The 24,650-nt window shown below is 38.0% G+C and overlaps 2 protein-coding genes across 3 annotated transcripts in view; one reads left to right on the plus strand and one right to left on the minus strand.

The window, feature by feature from the left end:
- LOC149064481 (abscission/NoCut checkpoint regulator) overlaps nucleotides 1-3,018 on the plus strand; it is a 27,460-nt gene extending 24,442 nt beyond the window's left edge. The window contains exon 12 of the mRNA XM_089254711.1: nucleotides 1,085-3,018. Coding sequence (XP_089110837.1) covers nucleotides 1,085-1,151 — 67 coding nt within the window. The 3' untranslated portion in view covers nucleotides 1,152-3,018. The remainder of the gene's footprint in view (nucleotides 1-1,084) is intronic.
- Nucleotides 3,014-17,464, minus strand: B9d2 (B9 domain-containing protein 2). 2 transcript variants are annotated; one of them, XM_089254712.1, is made up of 4 exons: nucleotides 17,060-17,464; nucleotides 15,447-15,535; nucleotides 12,157-12,282; nucleotides 3,014-3,356 (listed from the first exon to the last, which is right to left on the minus strand). In XM_089254712.1, exons 2-4 carry the CDS (start codon nucleotides 15,532-15,534, stop codon nucleotides 3,040-3,042), a joined length of 531 nt encoding a protein of 176 aa, XP_089110838.1. In that variant the 5' UTR covers nucleotide 15,535; nucleotides 17,060-17,464; the 3' UTR covers nucleotides 3,014-3,039. The 2 variants fall into 2 exon arrangements, with proteins under 2 accessions (XP_089110838.1, XP_089110839.1); XM_089254713.1 differs by having other exon boundaries at nucleotides 17,105-17,236.
- Nucleotides 17,465-24,650: the final 7,186 nt, after the last annotated feature.

Consider the following 24,650-nt stretch of genomic DNA (forward strand, 5'->3'; position numbering starts at 1 on the left):
CCCATTTATGCAATGTTATTGAATCTATATAGAGTGGTTCAGAATTCATGGGAAAAACTTTAAGAAGAGTGATAGCATCTAAACAATAATAACACATTTAAACAAGCAATTTTCGTCACATAACACCAGTTGTGAACCACCAGACAGCATTGTCATTAAATGCATAAGGTGCTGGATTTGATACTTATCGTCATTCATTTCTATCATGGATCACAGAAGGTATAAGTGGTTTCACAAGTAATGAAAAGGTAGACATACATTTCATGTATGGTGCTACACACCAGAATGCTCTTGAAGCCAAAAAAACTGTACCAGGAGTGTCTTCAGACAAGACACACATTTAAAAAATTTTGAACGTTTAACCAGCATCTGTGTATCTGTGCACAAGCGGTTTCCCACTTATACTGTATGACAAAAATTGCTTGTTTAGATGGGTTCTACCCAGAGACCTGGATTAAGGTTGATCGAGGCCTCAGATGCAGAAAAAAATATTGCCCCCCCCCCCCCCTAAGTTGTAAAGTTGGGGTTTGGCTAGGCCCTTCAGAAGTTTGGGCCCAGGGCCAAACTTCTGAATTTTTGAAAACTTTTTTGCTATTAAATCCGCCTTTGCTTCTACCACTCATTGCCGATGAGTGTTGAATCACATTGTATATGGAGTGCATTTGAATCCAGACAGAACTACAAAAAATTGTTTACTTACTATTTTGCTCTCTCATCTGGTACCCACTTAGAGAGATCTGACTGTATGTTATATAATGTAAAGTTAATAGTTTTTGGGGGTTTTTTGGCTGACGTGACAGAAAGTTTTTCTTCCAGCATTTCAATCACTTGGGTGGCGAACATTTTCAAGAAATTTTACGTAACAGCAATTTTGAAAATGTTTGCCACCCATGCGAACAAAACTTGAAAGATAAAACTTTTTGTCACATTGGAAGAAAAAGCCTGAAAACTATGAATTTTCACAAAAGCCTTCTTTGTATGTGTGATTTAATTATGAGTAAGTTTCTGGAATAAGTCAGAAATTATTGCTAATGGCCATGATACTTCAATTAAGATGCAATAATCTTTTTTTTTCCTTTTTTAGTGAATGCCATGATAGCCTAGATATTAAGGACCATAAGACTTGTCCCTATTTGAAGCCGAAGGCCTAAAAATATAGTTTTGAGTTCTTACAAGCATCATTAGAACTTATGAAATATTTTTTTTATTATATACTAGTATTGCTTAGATGCTATAAGCAAGAAAAATGTCTGTTTTTTATGATGATAACAATTGGATAAATATTTCTTCGATGAATGGTCATTTAAATGTTATGAACTTGATGCATTCATATATATGTACCTATAATCAGTGTCTGCATATTCTGTGATCGGTCTGTGTAATCGAGAAAAATAAAAAAGACCAAAAACTGACTTTTGAGTAACTTCAGCTTCTTATAGAAAAGATTGTTTTTTTCATTTTGAAAGGCTTTAACATTATATGCAAATAGATATTTTGCGTGTGTCAATGATTTGTTCATGTTGAAGAATCCATTTCCAAAACGAAACATGTATCATTTTCTCTCTTGCTTTGATGAAGTAATGAATAAAATATGTTACATCAACTGTCATAACATAAAATTTGATGAATTTCAGGCGCTTTGTAATAGACCTTTTTCACCCAAATTAAATATTTAGATTGTACTGTGAAACATTTTTTTCTTATTGTGTCTTTTCTTTTGTACAATGAAGCTGTTTTTTTGTATTTATGTGATTAAATACTAGACATTCTACACTTAACAAAACTCTAAAATAATATTGCTTTGTTGCTGATAAATATATATCTTATAGCAATACTGCATATAAAAAAAATCAACATAGAAATGATTCTGAGTTATATACAAGATTTAAATTGGTACCATTTACTACCGTCTAGAAAAAATAAATGCTAAAAAAGTTCTAGAAACATTATTTTCTGAACTGCTCAGTATTACTGTGAATTACCACAGATTAAAGAAATGGAGTCAAGATCGTTTAATGATAATTCATTATGGAAGTGATGCATTAAAACCTCTTTATCCTCTTATTTAATAGGGACTGAACCCATCAGTGAATCAAAATTCCTGTATGTTTTGTAGGTTACAATTCCGTCATTATCAAAAGAGAAAATTATCACTAAGAAAGCAGGCATTATTTAGTAGAGAATGATTGATAAAGATGGGTTGAATGAGGCTTTGCTCTGTATATCCATTATTTATACCTTTTTAAATTATATAGCACTTCACGATAAGTGAGAACCTCATTTTTTAAGCAAGGCTTGACAACTCCCAGATAAAAAATTGGTGTCGGCACCTAAAATTTTCCATGTTTTTTTCCCGGGGAATTTCCTATTTCTAAATTTCAGTCTAATGACAAAATATTTTCAGAATTTGTCTACTGGAAATTAGTTATCAACTACTAGAAAGGGTCGAGAAAGAAAAATTTTATTTTGGATTGTTTTTCCGAAAGAGAATATGCTTGGCTAAGAAGTTTTGGCTGGTTCCTAAATTTTTTTTTTAATTTGTCAAATCCCGCTTAAAAATGTTGTACATCTGAAATTGTCTGTAGCAAAAATATATATATATATATATACACAGTGATATATAAAAATATCTTTTCAGTTCAGTAAACTTTTCTGTATAATCGATTCCCGTTGATGTAAAGTCTGTATTAAAAAAAACTTTTAGTCAAAATGGATTTTCATTTAAATGAATGATAGAAGCTCAATACACATTGAACTTCAAGCACCTGCATGTAAATATATAGATATGAAATGCATATTAAATAGTTTTGCTTTTGAATAGCTATTTTTATACACCTGAAAATTTGTGATGAATATATTTTTTATTCCAAATACTTATTCTTTTTTTTTCTTTTTTGGTATGTAAAAAAGGCTTAAACCATTATAATTATAGGTACTGTTATATATTTTTTTAAATATGTATAATAGCTTGTTTTTGATGTTAAAAATCATCAAAATAAAATACAACATTCAATTGTTTTTTGAGGTTTTTTTTCGGCATCATTTTGTCACAACACCGTACTTGGCAAAATTTCTTAACATAACATATACCTCTAGATGAACTTTCCCCATTGCTTCAGTATGAAGCTTGAATCTATCGAGACCTTCGTATACATCAGCCAATCTCTGTAGCTGCATTCCGCCACCCAAGAAATATCTGTATATACGATCTTGAAATGACCCCACTGGAGACCAAGTAACACATTCAAGTTTATGGAACCCAGCTGATGTTGGCAAATGAATGAATCCGTAGCTGCAAAACTCATTTCTTCCATAGTCATCTTGATGCCATACTTGGAAATAAAATTTAGGCCATCCTGGTGAGAGAAAAACAAAAATTGATTGATTTGAAACTTTCTTGGTTTAGTGTGAGAGGAGACTTGCAAATACAGTAGAACTTCTCATATCTGGAATAATCAAAATAATTTTTTATCTTGAACACAGAGTTAAGTGAATGCACTTCTACAGTTTTATAAAAATCTCAATTCGGGTGATTCTTGTATTTGGTATCATGTCATGAAATGTTTGTTGAACGGTTCCACCATAAATTTTCCAGCACCCAAAGTGTATTTTAAATTAAAATATTGCCCTAAAAAATCCTTAAAAATTGTGTCGAAACTGAAAAAAAAAGCCCTTAAAATTAGAGGGGGGGGGGGGGAAATGTCATCAAAATAAAGTTCTTGAAAAACCCGATTATGTTCGTAAATCCATCTTCACTTGAAAATATGGAAGCCAGAGGGCAGCTACAATATGAAACAAGCACTATTCTGACAAAATAAGAGCACACATACACAAAACATTTTTTCTAATAAACAAATTATAATTCATGAATCTTGGTTAGGAACACTGGCTCACTGAGGTGGGTAGCATTTTTGCAGTAAAAAACTAACAAATTGAAATGTCTCTCACTAGACATTTATAAGAGTCAGACTGAAGGAGCATTCAGAATTACACAATAGCATAAATACGCTTTATTCCAACATTAGTACAATAGCTACGGAGAAACACAACCTACCGCCATGGTCGCTAGAACTCGAATCCCACAGCAATCGAACGGCGCGCGCTCATTGAAGCTCGCGCTGTGCGCTGTTGCCAAGTCATACATATAAATATAACATATATATAACACCTTCCCTTCTAAAAGAAAGTCTGCACTACAATGCACGAGTTTAGTAACGCAACTCACTACACACCTAGTCTTTCAGGTGGTCGCCTGCGACGTTGCGATCGCCTCAGATGAGGTGATGAATCAACAGCTTGAGGATTCCTTGCCTTCGTTGGTTCATTTATGATGGACTCGGTATTCTCCGTCTGATCGGCCCCTCTGATTTATTGGGCTGCTGGGATACCTCGGAACCAGCTGAACGCGAAGGTGACACCGAACGCCGTTGACGCAATTGGTCCCGATGCCGAACCACGTGACCCGAAGGAGTACTCACTTCCGACATGACCCTACCCCTTGAAGCGGAGACCGTTCCTGGCATCCACCTTGGGCCACTTGCGTAGTTTCTGCACCATACCTTATCCTCAGGTGCAAACTTTGGTTTGAAATCGGGATCCGTCGCCAGATGTTGGTCCGGTTTCAACAGGTCCAACCTGCTTCTCATGACTCTGTTGAACATCGCCGTACCTCTGTATCGTCATCTCTGTTGACTAGTTGAGGAGACAGGTGTCCTTCGATAGTGAAACAGAAATCTGTCAAGCCTTTCTTGGAAGGAGCCGCCCTTAATTTTCCTCAACGCATCCTTCATGGAGCGCACCGCTCTTTCAGCCAACCCATTTGACTGCGGGTGATACTGCGCAGCTCGGACATGGATGACTCCGTTCCTACGAAGGAAATCCGAGAACTCCTGACTAGTGAACGATGTTGCGTTATCACTGACGATTGTCCTGGGCAGTCCGAATCTCGTGAAGAGGGATCGTAATGCAGCGACCGTAGCAGCTGACGATGTCGAAGACACCGGAATTGCTTCCAACCACTTAGTGGCAGCATCCACTACTAACAAAACGATGTGGTTATCAAACGGGCCTGCATGGTCGATATGAATTCTGCTCCAAGGCTCCGTTGTGGAAGGCCATGGTGCCAAGTTTGATGGAGCAACGGAAGCTTCGACTTGACAATCGATGCACGAACGTACCAAGTCCTCAATGTCCTTATCAATATTCGGCCACCACACAGACTGTCTAGCCAAGGCTTTGAGAGCACCCATACCTTGGTGACCCCCATGAAGCTCCGACAGCACGTACTTCCTGTACTTTGGTGGCACATATATTCTATTCGCACGAATAATAATACCGTTTTCCATTGACAAGTCAGTTCGGCAGAGCCAGAAAGGACGAATTTCAGCCGTTACACGCCTGGGCCAGCCTTGTGCTATGTATCTCTTCACTTTCAACAGAACAGGATCAGCATCTAACTCCTTTTGGAAATGAAATCTGGTTACCGCACCATCATCCATAGATTCCAGCAATAATATTACATCAGCAGGCGTTGGAGAATCAGTCACACTTGTCAGCACAGGTAGCCTACTGAAAGCATCAGCATTAGCATGAGAAGATCCTTTCCGATACACAATGTTGTACGAGTACCCTGATAGTACAAGCGCCCATCGCTGAATGCGAGAAGCAGCCATTGGAGCCACTGGTTTAGTCTCAGAAAACAGGCTCACTAGGGGCTGATGATCGGTTACCAAAGTGAATGTTCTTCCAAGAAGATATTTCCGATACCGTGTAACCCCGAAGACCAACGACAAGGCTTCTCTTTCGATTTGGCTGTAGTTCCTTTCCGCTTTCGTCAGGGATCTAGACGCAAAAGCAATAGGACGATCGCCCACATCTGAAGAATGAGACAACACAGCTCCTACTCCGTACGGACTAGCGTCACACTCGAGACGCACTTCCTTACTTCCATCGAAGTGGACCAGCAACGAAGACGTAGACAATCTTCTCTTTGCTTCTTGGAAGGACTTCCTCTCCTGCTCAGTCCATTTCCAACATGAGTTCTTATTCAACAACTTATACAATGGTGCTAGCATAGAGGACATATTTGGAAGGAATTTTGCATAATAAGTCAGCAAACCTATGAAAGACCTCAGTTCATCCGCATTCTTTGGCTCAGGAGCTTTCTCAATGGCTTCCAATTTCGTTTGCACTGGATGTAGTCCTTCTGCATCGATTCTATGCCCCAGATATTCTACTGACGTCTGCATGAACGAGCACTTCGAGGGATGTAGCTTGATACCAGCTTCCTGCAAAGTACACAACACTTTCCTCAGATTCCTTAAATGATCCGAAACAGAGCTGCCTGTTATCAGCAAGTCGTCTAGGTAGCACAACGCATTTTCATGCCCTTGCAAGAGCTTGTCCATTTCTCTCTGAAAAATTGATGGAGCTGACGCTACCCCAAAAGGCAGTCTCGTGTACCTGAACAAACCTTTATGAGTGTTAATTACCAATAAGTCCCTGGAAGCTTCATCCAGTTCCAATTGACAGTACGCATCCGATAAGTCGATCTTTGAAAAAGTCACTCCTCCTGAAAGACTAGCAAACAAATCCTCGACCTTGGGTAACGGATACCTCTCGAGATCTGTAGCAACGTTGACGGTGAGCTTAAAGTCACCACACAGTCGGATCCTACCGTTCGCCTTCAGGACTGGTACTACAGGTGTCGCCCATTCCGATGACGACACTCGTTCCAAAACTCCTAAATCCAAAAGTCTACTTATTTCTTCTTCTACCTTCTTCTTATAAGCGTAAGGCACGGGGCGAGCTTTGAAGAATTTCGGTGAAGCACAGTCTTTTCTTTTCAGACGAACCTTCACTTTTTTCAACTTCCCGAGGCCCCCCGAAAACAGTTCTTGATGTTCATCCAAGACGGCCTGCAAGTACCGTGACGAAGATTTCACGTCAACCTGGATCGCGTTTGTAGAGATAGCCGGATCAATGGTGCACAATACCCCTAGTTCGCGGATCCAGTTTCGTCCCATCAAGATCAAGGAACACTGATCCACCACCAGGATCGGAAGCATTTCACATTTGGATTCGTACTTCACAGAAACATCCATCGCGCCCACTATCTTCAGACTATGCCTTGTAAAAGATCTAAGCTTTATACGAGTGTCTTTCAAAGGTGGAAATCGACATCGGTGCTTCTTGAACATCGAATAAGGCATCACCGAAAAAGGTGCTCCCGTGTCCACCTGCATTACCATAGGTAGCCCTTCAATCACGACTTGCACGGTACAAGGTGGTGGGAAATCAGACATCGAGTTCAACGTCAACACATCGAACGCCGGAGACGAGTTATCCAGCTGGTCGACTTGATTCACTCTGTTCGCACAACGTCCTTGGCCTTTGACTCCAACACTCCATTTGTTCTTCACTGACTTGCATACTCTGGCTAAGTGTTCCGTCTTCCCGCATGAATAGCACGTACTCTTGGCAAACTTGCAAGTTGAGGACTTGTGTCCACTTGCACCACAAGAATAGCAGGAAAATATAACCTTGGCTTGTGACGGGTGATGACCTCTGGAACTTTTCCGTTGCTGCTTCGCTTGCGTCTGCTTTACAAACAGCACTTCCACTGGAGACGTGTTGTCACCACGCAGGTTAGAGGCGTTTTTCGAGGCCGCTTCCATCGACATCGCGATCTCTGACGCCCGATCGAAAGACAGATCTCTTTCCGCCAACAGCCTTCTCTGAATAGCGTCATCATTTATCCCACACACGAGCCGATCTCGTAGCATTTCCGCTAAAGTACGCCCATAACTGCAAAACCTGGCGAGAGTTCGAAGTTCGGCTATGAAGGTTGGCACAGACTCTCCCGGCTTCCTACAGCGACAGTTGAATTTGAACCGCTCTACGATCTCCGACGGAGCCGGTTCAAAATGATTCCTGAGAACGTCTATCAGTTCTGCTAGCGTTCGATCCGTGGGTAAGGCTGGAGACACCAGACTCCTTATCAAGCCATACGTCGGCGCACCCACCAGCGATAGGAATATCGCACGTCTGCGGACATCATCCGTAACTTCATTCGCAACAAAATATTGATACAATCGCTCGGCATACTCCGAAAACGGTTCTTTCGCGCGGTCGAATTCGCCGATTATACCGAAACCTGCCATCCGGAGCGTATGAGGAAATCGCTTGAAGAAACTAAGCCTACCTCGCTAGCGCTTGCTTCTATCTTGTTCCCGTCCTGCCGAGACGATGATTTTCAACTCCTGCAGACTGACGTTAGATCCCGTACTCGTCGCCACTGAAATGTCTCTCACTAGACATTTATAAGAGTCAGACTGAAGGAAGGAGCATTCAGAATTACACAATAGCATAAATACGCTTTATTCCAACATTAGTACAATAGCTACGGAGAAACACAACCGACCGCCATGGTCGCTAGAACTCGAATCCCACAGCAATCGAACGGCGCGCGCTCATTGAAGCTCGCGCTGTGCGCTGTTGCCAAGTCATACATATAAATATAACATATATATAACACAAATGAACCCCCATCACCTGAGAAAATCCTATGTATGCCTATGGTTAAGAAGCCAAAAAACTTTTTTTTTTCATTTATCAAGAAATTCACACACATTTTTTATACCGCAAGAGTGAAAAAACCCCAGAAAAATGCAAAACAAACAAACAAACGTCATCAACATCTGGGCCCTGGTCACAACAAATGTTATCAGTAAGTCCTATTAAGGGCCTCTAGATCCTGAAGGAAATCCCCTAGGCTGGATCCCCTTTTAGTGAATGCATAATTAAAAAAACAAGATTTCTTATGAGTTCCCAGGTTAGAGTCCTGTTAGCTTTTCCCATGAAGATGTGGGGGAAGGGGGCGGAGAGCATGTGCAATCATTTAACCAAATACAAATACACAAGGCCACAACAGGCAAAATGTCCAACGAGATGGCTGAGAAAAAGATGCCCATAACAAGTATGGGTGTCATATATTACTAAAATACAGCGCCCAATTACAAATGCAATCAAAAAAATTATAAACAATATATATATATATATATACACATAAAAATTATAAAGACTACTTATAGTTGTCTTGTTCTAAGTATGGATAGCATCTTGATTTACCCCCGTATTTCTTTTTAAACGTGTCAATTGTGTTAGAATTTACTATTTCCGGGGGTAAGCAATTTCATTTATTAACAACCCTATTAGGGAAAAATTCCCTGCGACACCATAATCTAGAATTGTCCCTTACCAATCGATACTGATGTCATTGTAAATCAGTCGATCAATGGCGAATTAATAAATTATGGTCCATCCTATCCATCAAGTTTAAAATTTTGAACACTTCGATCATATCTCCCCGACACCTGCGTTCATCCAATGTAAGTATTCAAAAAATGAAGTCTTTCTTCATAACTCAAGCCGCATGTGCCAACGAGGACACGTGTAGCTCTTCTCTGCACCCCATCAACCAAGTCTATATCCCTCCGTAGGTATGGTTTCCAAAACCTTACAGCATCCAGGACGAACTAAGCTTCTGAAAAGCGGAGGAGAACGGGCAAAGACACCTTTTTGAAAATAAAATTGAGCATTCTATTCAATTTTTTTACCACGGCTGAACGATGTTCAGAAAACCTAAATCGCAATGAGAATTCCCAAATTGGTGACCCTAGTTGCATCTGGGATAGCGACACCATTCAACTCATAAAAGAACTATGGGTTGTTCGAACCAAAATGAGCGACCATGCACTTGTCAATGCCGAACGTCATGCTCCATTCATTTGCCCATACTGTACAGTCCTGTTTAAGTTGATCTGGAGCAACTCCCTATCGCTTTGATTCCCAACTACCCCTAATAGCTTCATATCATCTGCGAATTCGCTAACAATTTCATCAATACCCTGATCGAGTTTATCAATAAAAAGTGAAAAAAGTATAGAGCTCAGGACACTTCCTTGAGGAACTCCACTAGTGATGCCAGTCCAGAGAATTCCTCGTTCACCATAACCCGTTGTGATGTATCTCTCACCCACAATTCTATCCAATTCAGCAAGTTGCCCCCAACCCCAATTTTGTGTAAACGCTTAAGGTAAACAACATTTACATCATTGCCCTTACTCAAAGCCTTAGTCACATGATCATAGAAGCAAAGGAGGTTAGTTACACATGACTTCCCCTTCCTGAACCCATGCAGATTATCCGACAATACGCTATTCTCGTCTAGCCATTTCACCAATTGCTTTTTGATAATTTTCAACATTTTGGAGAGGGAGCTTGTCAGACTCACTGGACGATAATTGGACACAGCTTCTCTACTAGCCTTTTTAAATATCGGAACAACATTAGCAAACTTCCAGTCCCTTGGGACGGTACCCTCAGCAACACTACTCCTGTAAATCTGTGCGACTGTGGCCCCAACAATTCATTAGCACATTCCCTGAGGATCCTGAGATAGATATCTGGTCCTGGTGCTTTGCTCGTACATACATTTTTTAGAAGATTTAGGACCTCCACATCTTCCACTTGAATATCGTTGAAGATTTTATTTCTCTATGCAACATCCATACATTGAATATCATATTCTCTATTAAAAACCAACGCGAAACGTTATTGAAAGCACTATACTACCTACATTGCTCCTACCCTACACTGTCCTATCGAGAGGGAGGTCCGTCCCTACATTAACGTCGTGCAACTGTCCTCTTACATCCATTATTGCCGTACCTAAAAATGATTTTGGGTCGGAGCCAATGTTATCTGCCAACCTAGATTCAACTTCCTTTTTACTTTCTTATCGCTTTCTACAATGCCCTTCTTTTATCAGTAAACAATGACAGGTCACCTCATCCACTTTTATACTCTCTAAATGCTCTTTTTTCTTTTAAGGATAAAGGTTACACATGCTATCCGTGACCCATACGGGGCACGATGTACAAACACGCTTTTTTTCAATTAAAAGGAATAACGTCATGCAAAACAGAAGATAGCTTTGCTAACCAAAGTATAAATCAGCTTTGAATAATCTTCAGCTTAATATTCTAGCTTCAATTTAAACAGCTTTATTTTATTCATGTCTGAAATGGGTTAAGCCTCCTTTGTTTCAAATATAGGAGGTTTTCTGTGTACATACATATATAAAAAAGACGTTATATTAACACAGAACAAGAGGATGTGAGACAATCTTGATGAACTTGTGCTATGAATACCACTCTCACAGTCAGTGACATATTAATCCTCTCAGCAACAATGATGAGATAAATTATTATCTAGTATTTGGCAATTATGAGATATCTCGACTTCTTAAAATCCTCTTATTTCAACAATGCTGAGCCCAGAGAACTCCATAAAATCTTTTTTCATAAACATGTTTCCCTTGTTAACAGAAGGAGAGAAACAGTGTTTTACCCTTCCCTTCATCACAGTATAGGAATATGCATACAGTATATATAGCAGGGAAGAGGCCAGAGTATTTTTCTTCCTCTGTTTATTGTTCTCAGAGGAGAAGGTACTATATACTATCTACTGCTATCACCTGCAAAAGGTACTACCTGTATCACATGTGCAAAATTATAAAAAAATATTCTTGAAAAGGTGTGACATTTTACAGAGGGTTTAGTGATTCCATTGTGTCAATTATAATGTGAATCAGTAAAATTTAAAAAAAATGCTTAAAGGGTTAACAAATGGGCTTACTAAATCTGGGAAAGGACTCAAGCCAAAGAGTCCGCGAAACATTTCAAGGTTTCCATAAACATCCATACAACACATATATATATATTTTAAAATTTGGTCTTTCACGAAAATAAAAAATGCTTGGATTTGTCCCCCGAACTTGTTAAGATGACCTTGCCCATGGTAAGCGAACTGTTGGCTTACTTGTGATCATGTGAAACTCAAGAGACAATGTGAATGGTACAGACCTTTTTAGACCAAGCCTCATATAGGAGGTTTTAGTATACATACTACTATTAATATCAAGATACATGATTTGTTTATCAAGTCACAATTAGATTCAAATTTTTGCTTGTCGTGCGAAACACTTGTATAACAAGTTAATGGTAATTTGAATATATACTGTATGGGGGATCAACAGTAGATCTTCTACTCTGAAGTAGTATAATAAAGAATCATTTTAATGTCATTCACTACCTTGTATTCCTTTTGTCGCATAATGTATATCGATAGGATGATACCAGTATGCTTTATCATCATCCAAAGGATTGTCCATTTGTGTTTGTCCTTCTTTCAACCCTTCTAGGAGTTTCCATCCATTTCCTGCACAAATCGTTATGTTGAAATTAGAAATATTTTAAAATAAAACTGAAATGATGAATATTGCTATGCACATAATTAGTAAATAATTTATATCTGCTTAGGAAATCATTATATAATACAAATGGACCTATTTATAATTTATATAAAAAGTTTCGCACGTGCACTACTATATCCTTAATTTCTCATTCTCTTGAATTTATTATACAGGGCTCCCACTCAAAAAATTAGAAAAGGTAGGACTAAAAAGTAGGATGGGGGAGGTTATCCTTCTTAGACAACATAATCATAGCATAATAAAAAAATCTCTAAAAATTTTTCTTTAAATTTTTTAAAAAATTAATTTTTTTTCATAGAATTATTTCAGTATCTTGTAAGATTAGCTCACGCCAAAGCAAAATGACTGCATCAAAAGCAATTTTTGTCCAAACTGGGGTACTAGCAACCACAGATAGTTCTTTTCTGTCTCTCCTCACAATGTAAATTACATTCTTTCTTCCACAGATCAGTCTTCTAACTCTCTTCGACAATGCACAGCAAATTAAGTTTGTGTAAATGTAAGTTTTTTAAGAATGAGGCTCTTTTGGAGACCACTTTAACACAGCATAAATTTCCCAATCTGATGTAAATAAGTCAAGGTGAGCTGGATGGTTTTACTGCGTTTTCCATCCTTTTTTAAAGGGACTTGTTTATGTTTTACTGTTCAATGCCAGTGTAATCGTTTTTGACAAATGAAGCATTTTCATTTCTAGCTGTATTTTGAACATTGTACATACTGTTTATGCCTCTGCATGCCCTAAAAATACAGAAGACAATTGAATGCTACAAACCTAGAGTAGGCCTATGTATCCAACTGCTTTGTAATGAAAACTGTTGTTTCACCTATACACAAAATGTGGACCTTAATTTTGAATGATGAATGTTACAAGATAGTTATTGTCCAAGACCATGAAGTAGTAAATACAAAATTATTTTTTCCATCAAGACAGAAGTTTTTAATGACTACTCTATTTGTTGAACTCTCAAACTAAGCACATGAAAAATTAATAAACCAAATGGCCAACATATCCCCCCCCCCCCACCAAATAACCTTAAAAATGATACAATTTCTGCTTTGGCAAAGTCCTTAATTGCAATCTAAAACATTTGTAATGTTTGGCAATATAAGCTATCTGTGATTCCCTCCTCAATTAAAATCAATTACATGCACTTTGCTGATAGGATTTGGTAAAAAAGTAGGACAAAAACTAGATAGTAGGACATTTTACAAAAGTAGGACAAGTGGGAGCCCTGATTATAGCTTGCCTAGATATATTTTCGTTTCAATACTTGATAACTCAACATACTTGATACCACAATTTGATAACTCAAAAATTTATTATTCTTTTGTAAATACAAAAAAAATGACACATGCACTTTAATATGCTACAAATAGGAAATCTGTAACACAAGTCTAAGTGAAGTCATTATTGTTCGTTTCTATGTGATATATATATATATAATGTTAACTATACACTTCATTCAGTGTTTAAACATGTTTTTCTCAAACATCTAAAATAAAGTTATAGGCCTATAGTTGTAGTATTGATACAACGATGTGAAGATACCTAAAAACAATGCCATCCTAGTCGAAAAGACTTTTTCAGATATTCAGGGGTGGGAAGTGACTAAGTCCATTTCGGAACAGCAAAATTCAGGATTCTGAGCAGTTTTGGAGCAGAAAATTCAGGATTCTGAGCAGTTTTGGAGCAGCAAAATATAGGATTTGGAGCAGATATTTATAAATTGGAGTAGCAAAATTTTAGCAAGAATATTTTCGTTAACCCTCACCCCTTTTCGAAATAAAACAACTGCTGTCTTTTGTTATCAAACATCTTTTCATCAGCTTGTTTTTTGTTTTTGGTGTTGCAGGCTTTTGACGCCTTGTTTTGTTAGATTGGAATAATTATATATTCATGTATTTTTTCTCAAATGAAGTATATATTATATTTATGTTTATAATTTGTGTAATTACCAAGTTATAATATTTGTTTAATTTGAGTTTGTTTGAAGAGATAATTGGTACATATACATTTTTAGAAAGTGCCATCAGTATATGTAAATTAGCAATTATGTGACCACTCATTATCCTCCAATCAGAGTAAGCCCAGGGGAGTCTGGGAAAATTTCTCTTTTATGTAGTAGATCTATAGATCAGTAATTGTGTATTGGAGAGGTAGGAGGTTCAGTAGAATATAGTCTGGCTATTTTTTATTAGCATTTATTATCTTAATCTATAATCTGGTTATCTTGTGCATAAAATTTTTCACACCAGTCTATTTAAGATGATTTTTGCTTACTGAGAGCACTATTTGCTGTCTGGAACAGCAGCACTTCAAATGGGCTAAAAATTTTCTAGAAGTTTTTAATTTTTCTATACTCAGAAAGAAATTGTTGCAAAATGGGAGAGAATTTTGGAAGAATCAACACGATGTTTGGTGATTCAACACTCATTATTTGGTGTGATCGGTGATCTGACACATTATTTGGCAATCCGACACTCGTTATTTGGCAATATTGGCGATTTAACGCTCGTTATTCGGCAAAGTTTCTGAATTATTAGCATTCGTAAAAGTGCGGACATGCGCTTTTTACTCCCGGGATGAAATTTTTTTTCACAAAACATTGGGATTTGACGCAATGATGGTCGACTATAGTAATTTCTGCTGCTTCCAGTGGCAACTTTTTTTTTTTTTTTTTGAAAGTGGAAACTGACTCGCATTTGCACTTTAAAGCTGAAAGACCATTGCAAGCCATCTTCAGTTGCTTGATCACAGATATTATCGGGGGGGGGGGGGGGGGGGGGGGTTTAGCTTTCCATCGCGAAACCCCGATATATTAAATGAGGCGATAGTTTAAGTACAGTGGAATAAAACGCTCTTCTCGGAAAGAATCGTTTTGCGGCAAGCAGGAACAAAAATTTTTTGCCGTCCTTTCTGATATTCCGGGCATAATGAAGGAAAATTCGCTATTTGGTGCAGAAAAATATGAAAATACACTATTGGAGCAGCATGGCACAAGATGTTAATTTTGGCGCAGTGCGGCGCAATTGGCGCAGAGTTCCCACCCCTGGATATTGTAATTTTCATGTTGGTGAAATAAATTAAACAAGTGTGAAAAAAAAGTACCTGAGTGAACACCCCATTTGCAGAAGAGGTTCCTGAATGGAAATTCTGAGGCGCCAATGACTTGCCCAATAATGTGGACTTCACACATTCTGTGAATATAAAAAAAAATAAAAGCTGTGATTATGGAAACCATACAATGTTTCTTTCGGGATGGGAAAATTCTGTGGTGTTTAGTCAGAACACGATACCTCCAAAATATGGCTTTTTGATCTAAAAGTAAGTCTTGCTAATTATAACTAATTAGAAGTGAGATAAATGCACGAATACATGCGTACGGCTAAACAACATGCTGATGTATGATATTTTCATTTGTATTTGAGTGTATGCCTTATTTTTGATTTTTAAATGACAATGAAAATGCTTATAGCTCAAAAATGTGACTTTGGAGTCATCATGTTCTGACCAAACACCACAGAATTATGGTAAACAAATTGAGAACTTTTATCAAAACTTTGAAAGAGCAAAATCAATTTGATTAATCATTCATTATACGGGCAAGAGTTTACAATTTTTTTAGCCTGCAAGCTAGCTATGGGATATGCATACCACTTGTGGGTCTAAAACTAAAGCACAAACTGTCTTTCATTACTCTTTTGGTTGCTCACCAACATGGTCCTTCGCGCTCTCTGGATTACTTTTTTTGTTGCTCTCTACAAACTTTTTCCTTTAGTTGCTCACTGACCTGGTGCTCTGTAGGTCACTTTTTTGGTTGCTATCTAGGTCACTTTTTTCATAGCTCACTGACCTGGTGCTTCACTCTCTAGGTCACTCTTATTGATCATTCACATGCTTGCACGTAATTCTAAATCCCAAAAGATTTATAAATCCAAATAGCATCATTAAAAAACGGAACAGATGTATAAAACAATTTGGAACTACAAGTACAATGAATGTCCCGTAATATGGGTAATATGGGACACAAGTGGTCCATCAAATTGCTTCAGATGTTTTACTTCCTTCGGTTCAGAAAGGTTATCAATTATTCTCATTTTTACTATTTATAAGATGGCAACAGACAATTATTCTCATTATTACTGTTATGGCAACAGGTGCATATTGTGAAGCGCTAACCACTCAAATTATCAGCATATCCGAACTTCCCACAATGCTCCCCCGTAAATACCTTTCTGAGTGAATACGAAAATAAATAACAGTGCAACTTGTGTATAACAATATTTGTGGAACCAAAGAAACTTATCGTTATAAAGGATTTACCATTACTGATAGAATATACAGTGTAACTCCTCTTAATAGACATCCCTCTGATGCAATCACCCCTCTTTTATGGCGAAATAAAAATTTCCCCATATATAATAAAACTATGCTTTTTCAAGCACTTGATTTACGGTCACCTCTCTTTAACGGATGAATTTTTTGTCCCACCGAAGTCCACAAAAGAGAGGTTTTACTGTAACCAAATGAAAAATGTATTGGGACTTGAGATTAATATCGTTATATTGGTGATTATTGTTATAGAAAGTATCGTTATATTGAATTTTCACTATATTACGTACTTTTAACCCGACCCGCATAATTTCTATCCTTTGCGAAATGAAAAAAGTTAATAACGACTATTTCACAAGATTTAAAAGAAACCTTCAGCAAATACTTACTGTAAAGATCAAACAATCATTTGTGTGATTTGAAAATTTGTTTACCGTAATAAGAGGCGTTTTTTTTATTCACTTTCAAATGAAAAAATGCAAACAAAACAGCTTCAACTTCAGTATTTCACATGACTGTAGCTGCCGAGGACATCCATAAACAAAACAAGATATCTATATCACTATAGTAACATAGTTATGATGGTGATGATAGTGAAAATGATGTATTTATTAATATTCACAAAAGGCTGGTTGCACTTACATCGCGGAGAGTTAATTATCAATTATTGTGCTTTTTCTTCTAGTTTAACGGTCAAATAAATTAAAAATATATTCCATAAAATAATTATTCAGAGGTACGGGAAACTGGGATTCCAAATACGGGACATCGCCAAAAATGACGTCGAAAGTAAACAAAAATGCCAAATATTGGTGAAATTAGGGTAAAGTTACAATGTGGCGGGTAATAAATCATTACTGTAAATTACTGTAGATTAAAATGAATTCCACGAAAAAAAACGTTCATCAAGACAAATGTGAGAAATTAACATTCTTATTTACAGTTGTAATTATCACAATATAATTTATGAGTTGAAAAAAATAATTTTAATCTTTGACTTCAATAAAGAATAAAAATTTAAGTAGGCTTCGTATAATAAACGGGAAAAACTGGGACACTTTTCCAAAAAAGTCGAGACGACCAGAAAAACAAAAAATACTGGGACTGTCCCGGGAAATACAGGACGTGTGGTCATTTAACAAATCTCCAATTAAAAAAAAAGTTAATATGGTCATCAAAATTAAAGGTGAAAAGTTCAAAAACTACTGTTGGGACTCGTCTGGCTTACAGCGCCAATGAACATTATCATCCATGGAGGAAAGAAGAAAGTTATTCTTTCCTCCATGATTATCGCCAGTGATGGTAACTCGTGGGAAAAATTTAGTCAAAAGTAGGCTGACCATATTTCTTCGAGAGAAATACGGGACATTGAGATTCCAAATACGGGACATCGCCAATTATCGCCAAAACCGAGTAAAGTTGCCAAATATTGTTAAAATTACGGTAAAATCACAATGGCGGGAAATGAAACGTTACTGCAAATTGCAGTGGATTAAAATGAATTTCACGAAAAAAACGTTCACCGAGACAAATGTGGGAGATAAATATTCTCATTTATAGTTGTAATTATCATAATATAGTTTATTAGTTGAAAAATAATTTCAATCTTTGACTTCAATAAAGAATAAAAATTCAAGTAAGCGTCGTGTAAAATACGGGAAAAACCGGGACACTTTTGCGAAAAAGTCGGGACGACCAAAAATACAGAAAATACCGGGACTGTCCCGGGAAATACGGGACGTATGGTCACCCTAGTCAAAAGGGAAATTTTGCTGGAAGAGGTTACCATCACTGATTATCGCCAAACTTTGGCTTAGTAAGTCGAATGATTATATCATTTCTTGTCGGGAACGCGTGGTTTGGTGTTACGCCCTTCTCGTTCTGCTTTTGTGCCTTACCATTTACTTATTTTTTTTTTATTATTAGCTTTTACCCCTTTAAGTACAGTTTTCTCTATTTGGTGAATTTTCAGTAGTATATTTAATTTCCTGAAGTGAAGTTCACTAGGCCATGGCTCTTGGTTAGGGCCTTGCCCGTTCCCGGAGTCTAGCTTGTCTCCTTCAAAAGTGCAGTTATGGCAGTTCTAATGGATACACAGCCAGCGGGCAGTGCAGACAAAGTCTCGTCAACTATTCATAATTGGAATGAGCCGTTAACTGATGAAAACATCATGGACGATTTTAGTGAGTCCCCTCCAATTTTGCTAACTTTCAAGTTTTCGGGAACAGAAATTATTCCCAGATCCAGGCCGTTAAGCCTGAAAAAGGATATTTGCACAAAGATCTCAGATCCTGAACACATCTCGGAGATTCGATTCATGCGCACGGGGGAATTGTTAATTTCTACGGAAAATATTCACACTGCGAAAGAGATTGTAAAAATAGAAAATATTTTGAATATTCCAGTTAAATCGGTCCTTCTGAAGGATTCGATTACCGCCAAATTTCTACTAAATATTCCGTGTGATATTGCAGTAGCGGAAATTGCGGAAGAGCTGCAATCTGAGGGGTTGCAGGTCATCGGTATTCGAAGATTTATAAAAGAAAGAATTCCCTTACAAACTGTTCTGGTTACGATTCTTGGTAGGAACATTCCGCCGGAAATAAAATTATGGCTCTTGATATTTCGGCCGCGTAAATTTATTGAGCGTCCTAATCAATGCCACCGGTGCTGGAGTTTCCACCTCTCAAAGTTTTGTAGAGTGACAAGTCAAGTCTGCAAATGATTTGGCCAAAATTATAACCACGAAACCTGCCAAAACCCTATCTCCTGCATTAATGGTAAGGCTTCCACACATCTTGCCTCTGATCGTCAGTGCCTTGCATATGTCTTGGAATCAAAAGCATATTAATATAAAGCCGAGCATCATGTTTCAATAAACGTTGCTCGCGCAAGATGTAAAATGAATTCCTCTTCATGTGCTGCTCGGACCAGCATTTCCATGTCATCAGATTTTAGTGCTCTCAAGGCTGAGATCAGTTCCCTGGCCCAAGCGGAAGTGACTGCTATTAAAGAGATTGTGCTTAAAGATCTGAAAATAAGTCTTCAAGAATCGCTGAATGACTTTATTAGAGCTTTGATTCCCGAAATAGTCAGTTCGGTCAACTTAGCTGTACATAAGGTGAATACAATACCGTCACTTAATTCGAATGTGAATATGGACTCTTCTGGTTCTTCGACTGCTATCTTCAATCAACCTTTGCCCCCTGAGCACAATGATGATAGTGATTTTTCTCAAGATCCTGAGTCGAATATTTTCTATATTTCTCCAGCGGAAAGGGTTGCGCAAAGACGCTTAGCTATAAGAGGCTGAAAAATGAGTGCCTCAAATGTTGGAACCTAGTTTTTACGTCATTTCGTTTTTGTTCCCCCCCCCCCCTCGCTTTAATTTGTTTTTTGCTTTGATCTTTTCTTCCTTTCTCACTGTTATCGAGTTCGATAATGGTTTTTTTTTCCTTCTCGTTATAATATGTTTTTTCTTATTTTCCTTTACCTCATTAAGAGCTGACAAGAGTTCAGTATTCTTATTTTTGTGATCAAATCGAGTTTGGTTGGATTTTTTCCCCCTCCCTTTCCTATTGCGGTGTTTTTCTCGCTCTCTCTTGATATTTCCTTTTTTCCTTCTCAAAAAATAGGTGATTTATTTAATTTTTTTTTCTTTGTGAATTTGATGCTTTTTCCCTCTCTTCAGTTAAATATATACTTTTCTAGTTAATCCTCGTCAAAAAAAAAAACTATGAATAATATAAATTTTATAATTCTTCAATGGAATGTCCGAGACATCAAGTCCAAATCAACCTTTATCAGAAATTTTTGCTTAAACTATGATATGTTATGTTTACAGGAGACTTTTCTGGAACCGGAGGACCTTTTTTTTCTTGCTGGTTTTCAGATTTTTAGAAATGATCGACCTCTCCCAGGTGGTGGTTTAGTGATAGTGATAGTATCATCTATCTTCATCTTTGATATGGAAAATTTCTGAGCCTTTTTTTTTGAAATTATGATTGTTCAAGTTTTTCTAAATAATTTTTCTATGTATGTTGTTAATTTTTATCGTCCTCCAAGTGTCTTCAATATCGTTACTGTCGACAATATTTTCTCATATATCTCTGAGAATTTTATCATAATCGGACATTCCAACAGTCATCATCCAAATTGGGGAGGACATTTTGTATCTCTTGCAGGTACTATGTTATTTAATTGGTATCTTAATCATAACCTTTGTCTAGTTCCTCCTTTTTGCCCCACCTTTTATAGCAGGGACTCACAATCTTATATTGACTTATGTTTCTGTAGCCCAGGTCTATATAGATATATTATTTGGTCTCCCTGTGACTCCTTATTCAATAGTGATCATTTGCCAATTAAGATTTTTTTTTCTGGCTCTCTGAATAGACAGTTGATATCTCAGGAATTCCGTTATATTAAATGGTCAGCGGTAATGGCAGGTTTCTCTGTCATCCCCGCTACTAACGATTTCGGCAATATCTACAATCATGTTGTTTCCATTGTCAACTCAGCTAGGTACTCTGTGTACCGGAAGAAACAACCTTGGCTTAAGTTGGATAAAAAAGGGCGTATTGCTCTTATCGAAAAAAACGGGCTTTCCGTTTATTTCGCCGTGTGCCCTCTCAGCACAACTGGATTAAATATAAAAGATTAGCTTCTAATTTCGTCGCCACCTTCGCATTCTACGATTGAAGACTCTGGCTCAAGAACTTCATCCTTTTACTCAGCCGTCAGTTATTTTTTCTGTCTTGCGTAGACACCGTTATATCGTGGCGAAAACTTGGGATGATTCACGGCACATTTTCATGATTGTTAATAATAGCTACGTTGATCCTCTCGTACAGATCCAATTTTTAAAATCTAACCACGTTTCTTCATCTGGCCGGTCTCACACCGTAACTTTTTCTGGTCCTCCTTGTGAGTTCCAGGTTTACATGGATGCATCGTTCACTTCCACGGAAATTCGTAGAGCCACTTGCTCTGGTCGTTCAACAAACCCTGGTCCAGATGGTGTTCCATTAAAGGTGTATAAACTCCTTCCAAATAAGGGGATGGAATTTCTGGATGCTTTCAATACTCTTTGGTCTTCATCGCTGGTGCCGCCGTCTTTTAAAGAAGGACGTATTATTTTTATTCCCAAGTCAGGAAAGCCAACAACTGATCCGAAGAACTTTCGTCCTCTGATTCTTATAAACACTATTAGTAAAATCTTTGAGAGAATCATTCTTTTTAGAATCACTTGGATTGCATTACGCTTTGAGCTCTTTCCAAAAAACTTTTATGGTTTTCGACCGAAAACTGGTGCCGAAGTTTGCATTAAAGATATGGTGTTCTCCATTTCATATGCTCTCCAAAGCATAGCTACATTATTGCTCTGGATTTAAAAGCTGCTTATGATTCCGTGAAGCATGATTTGCTCATTTCCAAATTAGCCCGCTTGGGCTTCCATGGAAAATTTTTAACTTGGTTCTTTAATTATCTCTCGAACCGTAAACATGTTATTCATTGGAGGGGTTCCAGATCTGATGTTTTTGCTCCCAACCAAGGGCGGTCTTAGGGCAGTGCGACCAGTGCAGTTGCACGGGGCGCGAAATGAGAAGGGGCGCCGAAACGCGTTAAATATACACTACTAGAAAAATATGTTTAAGATGCTTATTTAAAAAAATAACTATAAATACATATGAAAAATGACCGAGACGTGAAAAAAATTGGAGGTTTGTGTGTATATAATATTACGGTTATTTTTCGAAAAGAAATGTGTGTAGAGCCTCAATATATATTCTTATATGTATTATTATTATTACTTTACTTTGTACATTGGCTCTCTCTTAACAAGCACGCTCTGGTAACGTGAAAGAATCTCAGTACATTCTGTACTGAAACACGAGATGATCACGTGACCGGATGCCCCTTCGGAGGGTCCGAAGGGCCATGTGTGTGCTGAGTCTAGGTTGATGAATACTTTGCCTAACATTCTCAGATGGGCTGAAGATAGTGGCTTGTGCATTTCTCTATCTAAATCTCGATTTTCTATTTTCTCACGGAAACGTCCTCCATACTTTCCTTCTTTCAACATTAATGGTGAATCCATTCTGTTCGATCCGTTCTTGAAAGTTCTAGGTGTTTATCTGGATTGCACCCTCACCTGGAAAAAACAATTATCATCTCTGCGTTCTAAGGGCACTCTATCTTTAAACATTTGTCGCTTCCATCTCTCACTCCTCAAGATATATTCTTTGCAAGTTCCTCAAACCTGTGCTAATAAGCACTATTGGAGGTACCATTGGTTACGGAGCGGTGGCTTGGTTTAATGCAGCCAAATCTTCTCTCGCCAAGATCAACACCATCTATAACTCCTCGATGTGGTCTATCTTAGGCCTTCCTACTTCAACTTGCATAGATAAACTCAGAACCATTCTCGCCCTACCCTCCTTTCAGGATTCTATTCTCTTCAGAATTGGGTTATCTTGCATTTCTGCCACAGTCACTCCCAGGCAGGGTCACTCCAACCTTATGGATTCGGGCTTTCATCGCCTCTCTCCATCTTTGGCAAGGAAAATATCACTGTTCAATAATATAATTGGTTTTTCGCATAGGTCCATGTTGCGTCAAATTTATTGATTCTGGCCGTGGATACCCTCGAATGTCTATTTCATTTCGGAGGGTCTTAATTTTCAAAAAACTAATTCTACTATCCCTTATCAAACAATATTTCAAGAGTATATTGATTCTCTGCCGCTCAATGCTCATGTAATTGCTACAGATGCAATTTTTTTACAGATTTTTTTTTTCAAACCAAGCACAACTCAGGTCTATCGCCATAGGCAATTTACTACCTAGTGAGTTGTGCTGGAATTGTAAGTGTGTGTACATAACAGTCTGAGTGCGTATCTAGTGTTGTGTATGATTTTTCAGTGCTGCCATCTATATCTCAGAAGTGAAGGGAGTGATGTGTAGTGACTGAATATTTCTACTGTTTGTAGGCCTGTTGCTCTCTGTGGCGAGACTTTTTAACAGGGAGATCGGCTCGCATTCACGCCTCGAAGTTGGGAACCACAGAAAACCAACTTCAGCCGACCACCACTGTGGCGACGGTGGGGGCTCGAACCCGGGTCAAGTCCGTCACTATGACCACTCGACCACCACAGCGGCTGAGAGTCCCTTGCTATTGCTTCAGGTCTCAGATCCTTCTTTCAATCTTCTAATGCTCCAATATTCATATTCACGGATTCCAAATCAGTCATCGTGGCTCTTGACAATTTTTCTATTCATTCGTCTACGGTGACTCATCTCTCGTATGCTCAATTTGTTCATACTAGTTCATTGGTAAACAGCATATTACTAATTTGGGTTCCAAGTCATTTGGGCCATTAATGAGACAATTGACAATCATGTGCGAACTGTAGCTTCTACAGTTGATCTACATCCTTCTAGCCTGTATGTGGAGGACATTCGTTCTCTTTACTCTCACTATTTCAAGGAAAATATCCGTAATGCTCTTTTCTTATGTATTCTTGAGTTTAGGTCCTTCTATAACTGCTGCCAGAACTTCTCCCCCTTTTTATCGAATAGAAGGTTGGAATCCTTGTTTTACAAACTCATTTGCAATAGAGCTCCCTTGAATGATTACCTCCATCGTATTAGGAAAATGGCTAACCCTCTTTGTCTACAATGCAATGTACCTGAAACTTCCTCTAACTTTTTGTTTTTATGTATTAGGTTCTCCCAGGTTCGTTTCTCAACTTTTAGTTCTCTTTCCCCACCAGTTAGTTGTTGGTCCGAATTCTGTTCAGGCAAGCCTGAGAGTATTATGAGTTGTTTTTTTTCTCCTCCTTTTTCTTACTCTCGTTTGGTTTTTGTGTCTTTTTCTGCCTTCGGTTGTTTGGTTCAGTTTTGTTACCACACACTCATCCAGGGACTCCATGTCATATCATTTTAAAGCGGCTTAGCATCGTCCCCTAAGCCTGAAGA

Source organism: Pholcus phalangioides, unplaced genomic scaffold, assembly GCF_987345545.1.
Source record: "Pholcus phalangioides strain wild (caught in Gottingen) unplaced genomic scaffold, Ppha-v1.0 ptg000042l_1, whole genome shotgun sequence".
Taxonomy (NCBI): domain Eukaryota; kingdom Metazoa; phylum Arthropoda; class Arachnida; order Araneae; family Pholcidae; genus Pholcus; species Pholcus phalangioides.

What these genes read in the sequence shown, in the direction of transcription:
- B9d2 (XM_089254712.1), bottom strand. Translation starts at nt 15,534, where the DNA reads ATGTGTGAAGTCCACATTATTGGGCAAGTCATTGGCGCCTCAGAATTT. An exon ending in CAAATGGGGTGTTCACTCAG is followed by an intron (nt 12,283 to 15,446) that starts GTACTTTTTTTT and finishes CGATTTGTGCAG; the next exon opens with GAAATGGATGGAAACTCCTA. An exon ending in TGCGACAAAAGGAATACAAG is followed by an intron (nt 3,357 to 12,156) that starts GTAGTGAATGAC and finishes TTCTCTCACCAG; the next exon opens with GATGGCCTAAATTTTATTTC.